Source organism: Ambystoma mexicanum, chromosome 4q (genome assembly GCF_040938575.1).
Source record: "Ambystoma mexicanum isolate Mex_15411 chromosome 4q, UKY_AmexF1_1, whole genome shotgun sequence".
In the NCBI taxonomy this organism is placed as follows: Eukaryota; Metazoa; Chordata; class Amphibia; order Caudata; family Ambystomatidae; genus Ambystoma; species Ambystoma mexicanum.
Window position 1 is genome coordinate 395,578,302 of NC_090928.1, and position 14,196 is coordinate 395,592,497.

The 14,196-nt window shown below is 43.9% G+C and overlaps 1 protein-coding gene across 1 annotated transcript in view; it reads left to right on the top strand.

Annotated features, from left to right (window-relative positions):
• RYR2 (ryanodine receptor 2) overlaps positions 1 to 14,196 on the top strand; it is a 3,854,281-nt gene that overhangs the window by 1,121,080 nt on the left and 2,719,005 nt on the right. Inside the window, exon 12 of the mRNA XM_069607971.1 lies at positions 7,551 to 7,707. Coding sequence (XP_069464072.1) covers positions 7,551 to 7,707 — 157 coding nt within the window. The remainder of the gene's footprint in view (positions 1 to 7,550; positions 7,708 to 14,196) is intronic.

The window sequence follows — 14,196 nt, forward strand, 5'->3', positions numbered from 1 at the left end:
GATATAGAGGGAGCTGTTAATTTTACTCTCTCATCCATTTCCCGTAATGTCTCATGAAGGCCATGACTCATTTTCCGGCCTGGGAGATGAAATGGAGCTTAAAGACAGATGTTCTGTCAATATTGATGCCATTTCCTCTAGGCTTATCTGTGCATCATCCATAATCACTTCCCCTCTCATTTGTATCACATTTGGCTCTGAGGGGGACATTTTTGCTGAGTCCCCTTCATCTTCAAGTTGAGTGACTGCTTCTAAAATACTGCAAATGATTAGGTAAGCGGGCATCACTTTTAAGTTTATTGTTTTCTAGAAACAAGTAGAGAATCTCTTCAATTTCTGTAGAATTGTGAGTGGAGTGCAACCCACTGTGTCACGCCTCCTTGCTGGGCATGCAAAATGATAATAGCAAGTAAATGACCTAGGCTAATTAGCCTTCGGTGTGGGATGCACACACTTATTACCACTCTAGTGGTTACGTAAATTTAAATCGATCAATAGCATTCATAATCTGTCTTTCTCAATTTACTTTTTCTTTTTCGTAAATATATTGAAAAAAGACGTATTCATAATAATTAAGAATTTCTAAATCCTTTATTTGCGGATGCAGATAGCTGCCAATACAATACAGACTATCCTTAGTCCTTCATCAGTGCATTTCTCTTTAATTTGATCAACAACATATGGTCATATCAATCCATTACACGAAAGAGAAAAAGATCAGTCATATAACATGCCGTCAGGTCACCATCGTATATTCCTGCCAAAACGTGGTATAATTATTTACACACCAATATCTAATATTCATTCGTAGTGTGAGAAAAATCAAAAATGAATCAAAAAACGATATCCATCAAAAATGATGAAGGATAATCATAGAAGAACATGTACCGTATATCATCAAATGAAAAAATGTGTAAGATGCAAAAAGGTTGAACATGATGGAAATTCAAAGAATATGAGTCAATGTGTCAAAAATTGTTTGCAAACCCCTATTAGGCCACAAAAACGGACATTTTACAGACAACGATGAAACAACATTCAAAGAAAACATATATATATAAAAAAAAAATACTTCCATCCCTCAAAAAATGGACTACCGTGCTGCCACGCAGTGGTCTGGAGGCTCGTTTATTGGTACTTGGGATGCCTCCTGAAAGAAATCTTTCAAGGTTCTTTGTTGATTAACTTTTGCTTTGGCAGATGGGGTACAGCTTTCAGCCTCTACCACTTCACTCACCCTTGCCGGTCTTTCCTTCAATTGATCTGATTGTATTTTTAACAGTTCCTCGTTCGAATGTTTCCTTGATAGTCGTGGCTTGGGTGTAGATACTTTCCCAGAGGCGTTGATCCCCTCCTTGTTACTCAAAGCCAATGCATGAGTTACTGTCCGATTTGAGCTTGTGGCTAAAGCTAAGGAAGGAGTTGTGGCTGATGCAGAGTTCTTTCCAATAACCAGATGGTGAGTCTCCCTAGTCTGAGACAAATGACTCTCACTCACTATCTCCACCCCCCTCTTGCTTTCTCTCCGCACTTGTAGACTGAGGCTCATCTAATTCAATTATAGCCTCCCCTTCAGAGTCTGCTTCAAACGGTGCTTTCATTTTTCTTTCTTTTAAATGACCGCTCATCAGATCATAGATATATGAGAATCAATAAATAAATTAACAAACGGACACTGCGAAATGTGCAATCTGTAAGTGGGATCGAACAGTGTTGAAATGATAAATTATCGTTATTATCCTGAGTATCCAGTCAGCGTTAGTTGCTTGAGTGTTTAGGTGTAAAGTATTTGTGTTGCTACCATGTTACAATGATCAAGGCATTTAAGAGAGCCTGCCTCTGTGCCAGACTGCCTAATGTGTCACCTTGTCAAACTGTAACACGGTTATCTTGCTGTGAATATCGCTCTGGCAACTCAAGCAACTTCCACAGTTCAATTCTGGTGCCCCTCTTAGAACCACAAGAAGTTAGTGGGCTCAAAGCATCCCAGGCCCCAGTCACCACTTCCAACTCCGAGGGTATGCTGTTGCGAGGATCAAAAGACCCAACTGAGGCCCAAGAGTGCACCAAAATGGGATGGGCCTGAAGTGGATCGGTCCAGTTCTCAAGTACAAAGATAAAAAGAGAATTTGTTCCAATAAACTTGTGAGTCCCTTCCCAATCATACCGCTGGGATGCCGCCTGATCACTTATTATATATTAACAAACTCAGAGCCCCGGCGGTAAACGAAACACTAATCGGTCCAGCAGACAGTTTCCAGTTACTGGGTGAACGTTAACACTGCTAAAGCGCTCACAGGCGGAGCCCAATTCAGGGGCTTGAACAAACACAGAAAGTGACACAGGTAAAATTCTTCTGTACGGATTCCCACACTGAATGGTAGTGTGATGGGCTCCAAAGTTCAATTAGTGGTTCAATTAATAGATTGTCAAACCTTGCTGTCCGAGTGTTATAAAGACGTTAGAGCAGAACTTGTAGTCTAGACTCACCGTCCGCAGCCCGCTCCTTGCTCCAAACGCCCAAACACCAAAACACCTTACTCCCACACTTCGCACCATTGCTTCGCGCCCGTGCTTCGCGCGTGGGCTGGGAGTTTCATAGCAGGCACTCAATTGAAGGGCCCGCGCTGATTGATGTCGTTCGCCACTTCTGCAGAGAAAAAGTCAGGGCCCCAGCAGTCCATCAGACCAAAACACTTTACTCCCACACCTCGCAGATCTGGTGAACTTGACTGCAGCAGCCTAGCTTGTGTTTGGGTGTGTCACTTCAGGATTCCTGTTTGTGCAAAGCTCCTGGAGCCTTACTATTGTGTACATACTACTGGCAGAGACACACTTTAGCTGGCGCTATACAATGGCTTTTATGGAAATTGTACTTATTCGAAAATAAAGCTAAATGAAATGTGTGTGTGATGGGAAATTACCGGCAGGCACTAGGATAATTTCAGATAAATCAGTTGGCTTCTCCCTTCTGCATGACCTCTTGCCTGGAAGTGGCATCACAGAACATTTGACCAAGATGAAATCAAAGTTGGTGGGTACAAAAAACTAGACGATGTGTATAACTAATGAAGAACTTGAAAAGCCCAGAACAGGACTTGCAAGGGGAACCCTCCATGCCACCCCTGCCATAGGGTGGCACGCCATAGAATGTCTGGTCATCACATTCTTGCCGGTTGTAGGTGGAGGGTGGTGCACGCAAACGCCCACATCTGTGCTTCTTTGCGGGTGTTGCAAATCCAGGAGTCGGCTCATTTGCAGCAAAGAGCTTCGGGACCATAAACTGTACTTAGTAAACCCCAGAGCACAGTGTTGCGAAGCCTATTGACCCCCAAATGGTGTCTATTCTGGTACGGGTGTGTCACAGGTTCCCCAGGGAAGCACTGCGGGCAGGACCTCATATTCTGTCCATTGTGCTTTTGCCTATAACTACCATTCGTCACATTCTATCACACCTGGGCAGATTAGGTAGAGTTCCACTTCCATGAGCCATGCATTGCGTGGATTCAAGGCACACCAATGCTGCGCGTGCACTGAATTGAGCGAGAACGGGATTGGTGGACTTACTTAGCAGTACAATTACAGTAGAGCAAGCAAGCAGGGTTATGATTTGAGGTATGAGGGGGGACTTATTGAAAGTTTATGCGGCCGAGGGCAAACTCAATCACAGGTTTCAAGGCTGCCATGGGGGTGGGGGGTCATAAGATATCTCAGCGGGTTGAGCGCTCGCTGCTGCGATCTGAGCCTGATCTGCAGGTCGCAGGTTCGAATCCCAGCAAGGACAACTCAGCCTTTCATCCTTCTGAGGTCAATAAATGAGTACCAATTTCAGTTGGGTGATATTGTATGTGAAATATGTGCTCTGTAAAGCACTTTGGAGTAAGGCGCTATATAAATAACACATCATTATCACATCATTATATACATGTCCCTGGTTTGCGATGCAGCTTTTGGTGATTTTCCTACTAGGGGTGGGGGTAAAAGGGCACAGACATCTTGGGGGTTCCTGGATCCCCTGAGTTGCCTGGGAAATTAGCACCTGTCTTGCCGCACCTAGAAACACTTGTGCACAGGCGCGTAATAAATGCTGCATCGTATCATATCTGAGAAAGACACATCTACTTTCATCACCAGCATATTTTGGACAGATGTGAAGGATTTTAAAGCAAAGCTGACTTCCTAATAGCAACTGGCGTATTTTCTAAAGGATCGTGATTTTAGAGGGTGAATGGTAAAAGCTGCAGGGCCGGATTCCCCCTCCTGGTGGTGCAGTAAGCAGTGTGAGGCCGGGCAAGGGATCTTCCGGGCTGCCTGACACGCAACTCCTGATGGAACTCGGCAGCTAAAGCGGCGGCGTCATTATAGACTCTGTCGCTCATCTTTCACATGTGTCATCTCTGTCATGCCCTCCGCGTCAAACAGCGTGTCAGATGAAGTGCCGCAGGAGCAGTGTCTGCCCACAAGGCCTCATGCTTACAGGGACGCCTGAGATACAGACGCCTCAACGAAGGGCCACGTGGTTCCCGACTAACGGGCAAAGCGCGCGACTTCCTGCTCAACTGCAGAGGATCCTTGCCTCAGACCATGGCAGTAACCTATTGCTGAGGAAAACATACGAATATAGGGAGAGGCCAGTGGTCAAAGTGTATGAAAAGAAGTAGTGGGACTATGACCCTGCTGGCCTTCCCCCTTACCCCTCAACCCCCGACCCCCTCCTATGCGCAATTCAAAAACCCCAAAAACATACCTGCTGTTTAAGGGAGTGTTCAGTGCAGGGCACTGAAGTGCATGTTTCAACTTCTTCCTAAACTTTTATTTTAAAACGAAACCATTCCGGAATTGTTACTTTTAAAAATAAAAGTATAAGAACAGTCAAAATATATATTTTTTTAAAGTAGAGGATCTCTGCTCACAACCGCTCCCGCCCACTTCGACCAGTGGGAGGAGGTAACCCTGGATCAGACCAGAGAACATTTCTTCTCACATGCACTGCTTTCTTTCATCATTGAACACAGTATTAAATACAATTCTGGCACTGCACTGACTGTGAAAGAGTCTTTAGCCCGAGGAAGCACGACGTATTTTTTAAGTGCACCGGTTCCTGAATATACCCTACGGCTGGATGTTTTTCACGAGTCATGGTTGCAAACAATTGTTTCTTTTGCGGCCTACATAGAAGTAAAACATGCTTTTGTTTGTGTCGCGTGGACTGAAATGTAAATGTGCCTTACCTACTTCTCTCTAGTGTTTATTAACCCCGTAACTGCCGGGCTATTGTGCAAGTCTATGCAAAAAGGACGAGCGTACTCGTCCTTGGCACTTTCAATGAGTTTTATAAAGCTACAAATAATAATTGAATGGCTTGTATGCATTTGTTACATTATATATTTAAGCAAATTCTAGTCACCAATTTGGAATAATCGGGCTGAGCTTCAAATGGCTACGGGGACTGCATCAACACAGCCTCGGGTTGCGGCTGGTGTAGTGCGGGTAGGCAGCGGCAAGCCCCGCCTAGGGGACTCTGCCTTGTGCCCATTTACACAGAAAAGCGTCGTGTGCTAGGCAATGGTGTAGCACATTCCTGCGGCTACAAATGGTCCATGTACGCACATGTTGACAATGTGGCCCCCGAAGAACGCAGGACCATATGTTTACACACAATAGACCAGTTGTGGTGTGAAACCTACCTTGCTTTGACTCAGGGCTCAAGTCGCGGGTACACGCGGGTGGACAGAGTCCACCCACTTTTTCCAGAGGGTGGGCTCAGTCCCCCCTAGCTAAAATGGGAAACATTGTATGTCTTCTTTGAATTTATGAATTAAAGGCGACCTCAAGGATCAAACAGCAGTCATCAGATTTGCAGGACGGACACTTCATCACTGCACTACATAACATGATGAAAAATAAACAACTAAATGTGAAATGTCCCGTTTGGGTACTGCATGTTCCCAGGAAAACATCTGTATTGGTTCTTAGAGTTTAAAAGATGCACACCTTTTAAAGTTTTCAGATACACTATTAGAAGAAAAGATCGTCTCTTGGTTTTGTGTGTGTGTTGATTTTATGAAAGGCAAATGCCATTGTCCTGTGCAATTTGGGTGGTAATGCACAGTCAATTTAATGAAATGTGAATATTTTACCTTGATGTGCTCATTTCTGACCACGTCACTTCCCATTGAATTTGTTGATGAGTCCCCCTCTGCAGGCCACAGGCATGTATCACAGTACCTCCTACTTAGGGCCTTAGCAGGATAAGTGAGGGAATGGTAAAACATGCAGTATTTCCGCACACCACATGTTTTACCATTCTACACTATTACGGGTTTAGTTAATGAAATCCTACACAACTGCCTGCTTTTGTGTAGAGGCACTTACCGCCAAATAAATGCAGTGATGGAGGTGGTATTATCCCCGCGGTCTCACTGTGTGTGGTGATGTCACATACCCCAGTGGAGTGCAATTGGATGCCAAAATGGGGATTAACAACATGGTCCCCATGACTCTTAATTATGCGGACAGTTTGAACATTTTCTCGGGAGGATAGCTCAGGGGCAACAAGCTTGCCATGAAAGCAAGATGATGCAGAGCAACACAGGTTCAATCCCTGGGTCCGCGCTTATAAACCTTTGGGTATTAAGCACGTTATAAATAACCAATAAAAATAAAATAATTACCACATTGTCGCCACACGCGGTATACCAGCAAACACATAATGAGGCCGTCTCATTACGAGGAGTGCAAAAGTGGGAAAATATGGCTGAATATCACATTACCGAAACCCTGTACAATCTCCTGCTTTTGTGTAGCAGTAATTATTTGCACCCAGAAGTTAACAGATGTGATATTTCCCATGAGGTATTACTGCATGTTGTAATAAAGCATGTACCCAATGGAATCCAGTGGAACTACAAAAGGGGGGATAACAACATAGTCTGCAAGTCTCTAAGTTAGGCAAGCCCTTTCCGTTACCAGAGTCATGCGTTAAACCACCAGACTTGTCATGAGGCCGTTGAGGCCTCAGTCCGACTGGTGCAGGAACCGTAGGCCCTTGGTCTTCCATTCTCTTGAGTTCCGTTGAGTTGGTTTAGTGTTGACCACTCCTTGGTATGTGAATGCTGTGTAACACAAGTTAATATTATTACATGTATGCACTCTCTTAACCACTATTCCTGACCTAAACACTCTAATTTAAGAGCAGCTCTTAGCAGAAGCAGTTATATTGAACAGTTTACAACAGTCTGTTACATTATTAAGTGCCATAATTCACCAGAATGGGCATACTTCACTTGTCGGATACAGACAATTGATAATGCAAACCCAGGCGAGGTTTTCGACCTCGCAGTAAATGTGGGGCAATGAAAAAATTGATGGGGGGGTTGTGGTATATATTAAAATGGGGCTGTAGTGGGGTCTCTCCCTGCATTTTAAATAGAAAAAACGTGATGCAAGCATCTCCGAGTTATTTTCTCGGTTCATGACTTGATTGATTAAAAAAAAGTCCACATCAATGACAGGTAATTTTCGTGGTTGTCTTGATATTTTATTTGTAGATGGAGTGGAAGCCATACCAGATGGGGGCAGCCATTCCGGCTCCGGCATGTAACGACCGGAAAGTACCTGAGCCTCATGGATGATAAAAGCCTTCTATTAATGGATAAAGAAAAAGCGGATGTGAAATCGACAGCCTTCTGTTTCCGGTCATCTAAGGTAGGACAACTCAGTATTGTCAGAAATTTCCTGCCAGTCATGTCTTTTCCTCACAGTTGATTCGTTTTATAGTGCTGTCTAAGCCGGGGCAAACGTTCTCAAAAGTGATCCTCGGGCTCGTGTGAATCTCCTCACGAGGTTCCTGTAGGTTTGCGGGTTCCCCAGATTTTTCTTCCAGCCGAATCTCCCTTAATGCTCATAAATCTTCAGGGAAGTTTGGGAGAAGTTTGGACAGATTTGTGCTGATTCGTCAGAAAAAAAATGCACAAAAGAGTTGAAAGGGCTTCAGGAAGGGAATGAAAGATGTGGGGAAAAGTAGGGGTCGGAGATGATGGGTGAGAGAGGGTTCGCAAGAGAAAAGGAAGTCCTGTGAATGGTGTCCAAGTAAGACAGCACATTCAACTCTCTGGTGAGATGTCTCAGTGGATTAATGCACATACAGGGAAATCGCAAAGGCTTCAGGGAGATCCCTACTTATTAAAAGCATGACATGGAAGGGCCCCAGATGCCCATGGTCAGCAAGCCTGAACCTGTTGTCTCTCCACCCAGCTAAATCCCAAATTTGTGTGGGAGATTTGTGCTTATAGAAGGCTTTCTCCGCTAGACTTCAGTCCTTCTCATCTCAGACATGTAGATATCCCTCTGCCCATGGCCCACAGGAACGCTAATTGGCCAGGGAAAGAGGCTACAAGATTTGGTTGTAGCAAACCGTAACACTATCCCTCTGAAGTGGCCGCAAGGTGGCATTTGGTGCCATATGCAAACAGCCTAAAAATTTTAAATGTAAAAATCTGACTAAATGTGGAATTAATCAGGCAGAAACTCAGCAGAAGCACATCTGAATTTAACAGGTTTCTTCTAACTTTTTTAATTTGACTATGAATCACTACCGTATCTACGCTCGCCGGTGAGTCGCCTACCCATTCACCTTTCCCCTATTCCATGAGCGCTCTGTTCTCTCTGATCTTTCCCACAATTCCCCATATAAATCCATGTTCCCATGTGTGATTAATGTGTCTCTTATGCATTTGTGATGCCTTTGTGCTTAGTGATTTCCTGTGAGAACTGGCTGCATGCCAGCATCAATGCTTTGTTTTTCCCCCAAACGTACAATAAAGCCTTAAATGAAAAAATGACTGAAAGATGGTAATACCACGTCATATGATTCTTCATACAGGATTATTCCAGCTACATGCTATAATAATATAGCCATACAGTCCAATGGAAGGGTCATTATCGCAGGTTAATGACCTGCCACCAAGTTGTGGCCGGAGGCGAAGCCGAGGGCCATAAATTGGGGAACGGTCATTATCCCAAGCGATAATGACCCCTGCCGTGTTCTGTACGGCTATTAGTACATAGTGGTAAAATGGGATAATGGCATGTTTTGGATTTTTCTGGGTTAAGTAAAAAGGTTACTCTATCAGTGAGTAAAGTAAATAGACCAACTCAATTGGTAATTTAAATGTGTTTTTATTATGTAGTATCTAAATAAGGTTGTCTTCATGAGTGAAGCATTTACATTGCAAACTTTGTTATAATGGAGCAGGTTTAATATGATCATGATATGATATGATATGATAGGTTATTTATAACGCACTTAATACCCAGAGGTTTCTAAGCGCGGACCCGGGGATCGAACCTGTATTGTTCCGTGGAGGCGAGCACGTTGCCCCTGTGCTATCCTCCCGAGACATGCATTAGGATTCATGTAAAAGTAGGTTCTTGAGCGACGAGGTTCCTCTTGCACACATTGTTATAGATTGTAGACCAGCACTTCACAATCGCAGGCCACTTTCCGGTGCTCAATATATGTATTATTTTCCATTTGTGTGGCATTGCAATATTTATTTGGCAGATTCAAATACAGGGTGGCATGGCATTTTCTGATCTGCAAGCTTTGTTTCTGAAGGATGTTGTTGGGTTTCAGAACCATTCTAAACAATACCTTCCAGATGTGAGCGATACCACATTTGTGTGTACCATATTTTAATCTAGTTGCAAAGTGCACGGTGTGGGAGTCAAGGATACCGTTTACATTATTTCAATTGATTAATTGGAAGCCATACTGGAATAGGGATTTTGCTCCCTTAAGGTTTATTGCTATAAAGAACGTGGACCAATAGGATTGGTTTCAAAATTACGATCAACGAGCTAAGCTGAGAAGCTGGAGAAGTGAAATACAATAGGTAACATTTAAAAAAGCCACTGACATATCTATCACTGGGCCTAATTCTGAGTTGGGCAGTAAGGGTTAGCGGGCACCGGTAAGGATGCCGGTGCCGGAAAACCCTTACCGCCCAATTCCGAGCTCCCTCAGCGGGAACCGCAAAGGACGTGTGGTCAGACCACACGTCCTTAGCGGGTCCCGCTAAGGGACCAGGGCGCTAATTACGGGCCCGCTCCTTGCGGGCCCGTAATTAGCGCCTTCCCCATTCCCATTGAGCCCTATGGGGGCTCAAATGGGAATGGGGAATGGTTTACTGAATGGGGACTTACCGGGTCCTCCAGGGTCAGAATGACCCGGTAAGTACCCATTCAGCAAGACCGGACCCGGCCCGGTATTGGAGGCAGCCATGGTGCTAATAGCACCATGGCTGCCTCCAATCTCGGAATGACCCCCACTCTGTCCATTGCCTCAAACGCGAAGGTTTTGGATATTATCGCGAATAATTGGCCGGTGTTGGCAGTACGAGGACCCATGTTGAAGCTCCCTGCATCGGAAAGAGTCGGTCGTATGTGTAAGGTCTGAATTATGCTTGAGACCACTAAACACGTGTTAACTGAATGTAAGACTCTAGGACCGGTAAACATGTGTTTGTTAGGAAGGTTTGCAAATGATTATAATTGCATAAAAAGTGAGGATTTTTGTCATTATTGTTTTAATTCTAGCAACAAAGCGCTGCATATTGCACTTTATTGAGTTTGGCAGAGAGCAACAGAATATCCAACAAAAAACATGGATATTGATGAATACTATAAGTTAATACATTGTTTTTTTAGGGATTGCAACATTTTAAATTGGATAATGTATTTTAATGTGTAATCTAATAAATTCTTTTCTGCAGTTTGATGATATAATATTTGTAACATATAATATAATATTAAATCATATTAAATGAAATACATATATATTTTTTAGGTTACTCACTATATAGTCAGTGACATCTTAAAATACAAGCATTGAGTCTGTCTTTTAATAGGAGGCACTTAGGGTTCTATCATGACTTGGGCGGTATCCCAACAGTAAATCTCCCGGGATACTGCCCAACACATATTTTGTTACCTCAACTCGGTCCGGTGCTATTAGCCAGATCCCGAGTTGCGCGCGGGTGGGCGGTAAGTCCCCATTCCCATAATGGACACAATGGGGCATTTTGGGTGCCATTACTGTGGTGCTAATAGCGCCACAAATAGGCCGAAGTGGCCAGATTTACCTCCAGCAGAGAGCGGGAGATTAATCTTCAACTTTCCACCCAAACTCGGGATTGGACGGAGCGGTAATGCAGCAGTATTAGTGTTACTGCCGCATTTTTACCACTCTGCACAACCCATGATGACTCCCTTAATACAATGTCACCTTTCCTGCCACAGCAATACAGGCAGATAGAAGTCAACTGATAAAATAACCGCAATGTCAGGCTTTGGCCACTTTGGTTTGGCCTCTTATCACGTGGCCAATGAAAAGGGACAGCCTTTTTCCAAAGCCGTCTTCCCAGCAGAGAAGAGCAAAGGTAAGCAATGGATGCCAAACTGAAACGGTATACAGAGGGTGAAAAAGCACTGAAGAGAGGTGCAGAAGTGTTGTGACTCACTTAGGTCCCATCACAGGCCCCTTCTATAAGCTCCAGTCAATGATGCGAGAAGGGCGTGCCCAATACTCAGCCATAATGAAACCGGAATATACATCCAATAATCCAGGAAGTATTAATACAGTCAAGTAGCTAGATGATAGGAAACAGCTAAGCCCGCTACCCACTGTTCAATTTCTTGGGGTGTGTTGTGAAGTGACTTCCAATCTTCTTGGGATAACTTATAAGGTTTATTAAAAATACTTAAGTCACAGTTACAAGAAGATAAATACATAAGTTACCAGGACATAACACTGGCTCCCATCACCTAGGCAGGGGAGCTCTAACTGCCTGAGTGTGGAACCCTTAGGTAAACATTCCAACATTCACAGAGCAACACTCCACATGACATCACCAGCTCACAGCATACACAAGCAGTCACTACATAGCACATCTCCTTCCTTTACCACACTCAACACACACACAGATTCTACTACATAACACATCTCCTTCCTTTACTACAGCACACTGCTGCAAAACACACAGGCACGATATAACACATCTCCTTCCTTTACAAATACACCATGCAAACACACAGACACGGTGTAGAACACATCGGGGCACACCATGGGGAACAACACAACCCATTTCCCTATTTTACAAAAGTCAACACATGGAGGAAAAGGACATCACACACATACCCTGCTCATTCACATGACCACTGATCTCCACAACACACTGACGACACCAAAAATATGCATATAGAGGTGGGGCAGCGCAAACCTCTCTGCACAAAACAAGACCAAGTGGGAGCCCAATGTCCTTATCCTCATGCAAAGAGAGAAAACACCTTCCACCAACTAACACTCCTCTTCCATGCACATCAAGTGATGCAAATGAATCCCAAATCTCCCTTTTTAGTGGGAACTAATATTCTAGATGGATTTCCCACTCTGCACACGCAAAATTCACAATAGTACGACGAGGAAACACTGGTGCATCCTTTTTCTTTATACGGAGAGATGCACACTCACAACAAAAAAAATCTAAAAGATACACTTGGAGGCGCTACTTCCCTTACTTCTGTGGCACACGCAGCACTCTCAAACTATAACTTGGAGGCGCTACCTCCCAATACCCTTTGTGGCACTCACCCACACTTACTTAAATACTTCTGCCGGAGGCGCTACCTCCCAATAACCTGTGGGGCCTTCACCCACACTTACTTCATATCTCAAGCGGATGCGCTACCTCCCTATAACCATTGTACGTGGCACTCACCCACATATTATAAACACTCTGGGCGCTTCCCATCTCACAATTTCTTTGTTACAACAATGTGCACCCAACACACAATATCATAAATGAACCAGTTAATTTTCAATTTGCATTACAACATTCTATATGCAAACTTATAACTTAAGCACTATTAATCTTTAACGTAGGTTTATTAACACTCCTACGAATTACTAATAGTCCATGTTGTGTTCACGCAACCTAACTTTATGAATTACTAATAGTCCATGTTGCGTTCAAGCAACCTAACTTTATGACCTAGGTATTCCTACATGTCCATAGACATTCCTCGGCTCTAACCTGCAAATCCCTCAAAATAATTCTAATTCACTCTCTCTCATGGCCATGAAAACCCTCTCACATCATCTTAAAGCGTCCATGGGAGTCCATATTTTCCTAAAAATCCGCAAAATATAGTTAACTCTATATGACCCACTTCATACGATGTGCACCACATACGCACCATACATCCATATCTTATGCTTGCTCGATGCTTTCTACATTGGGTCCCTTGCCATACCATGTACACCATAAAAGGATATACTCTTGTTCCACCTCTCTGGGCACTCACAATGCCACTTCTACATTCATGGCTCTTCACTTGCCTGGGCACATCCAGTGCCACTTCTATGTTGGTGGCCCTTCGTTTCATGTTGCCGCGTGACAACTTCATTTTCTCATATTCTGCTCTTCGTTTAATGGTTTAATGTTGCAGTGTGACCCTTTATCTTCCCATATTCTGCTCTTCATTTAATGTTGCTGCGTAACCCTTTATCTTTCCTTATTCCGTTTCCCCTTGCACAAGGCTTTCGTGCGGTCACCGTTGCGTCTTTCACTGTCCGACGCATTTAAACACAAATCGCTGGAAATATTATGCAGCCTTCATTAAGCGTTGGATTTACTTCCCGCTTCTGACGTTGCGCCTGATACAAAAAGGTCCTTTCCTCATATCGCCCTGAACTTCTCTGCTTCCTGTTTTACGGCGTTCGCTCGAACGACTTTCATCCGCTTTGAAAACACAACGCCCACTTGACAGAACGTTGACAGCTCTGCGCTCCAGTGCTTCACATCCCCCTTTGCTTCTGCTGTGAGGTCATCAGTCAGAAATGCGAAGCGGAGCATGGCAGAACTCCTGCCGACCAACGGTCACCTTACGGGCAATCTCCGAAATCGGTATTGTAACAGCGTTTTCTTCTTATTCAAAGCACATCTTTACATGCTTTAAACAGTCTCATCTCTAGTGAACAGAGCTACATCCTCATGTGTCAGACAAATGCCTTAACGCTCCCACACAGCATTTGCTTCAAGTCATTCAGTGCTGTTTGATTGCTTGGGAGCCCACTTCAGTACTTCAAAGTTGCAATGCAATTTCTTACTGGTGACATACTTCGTCCAGCATGCC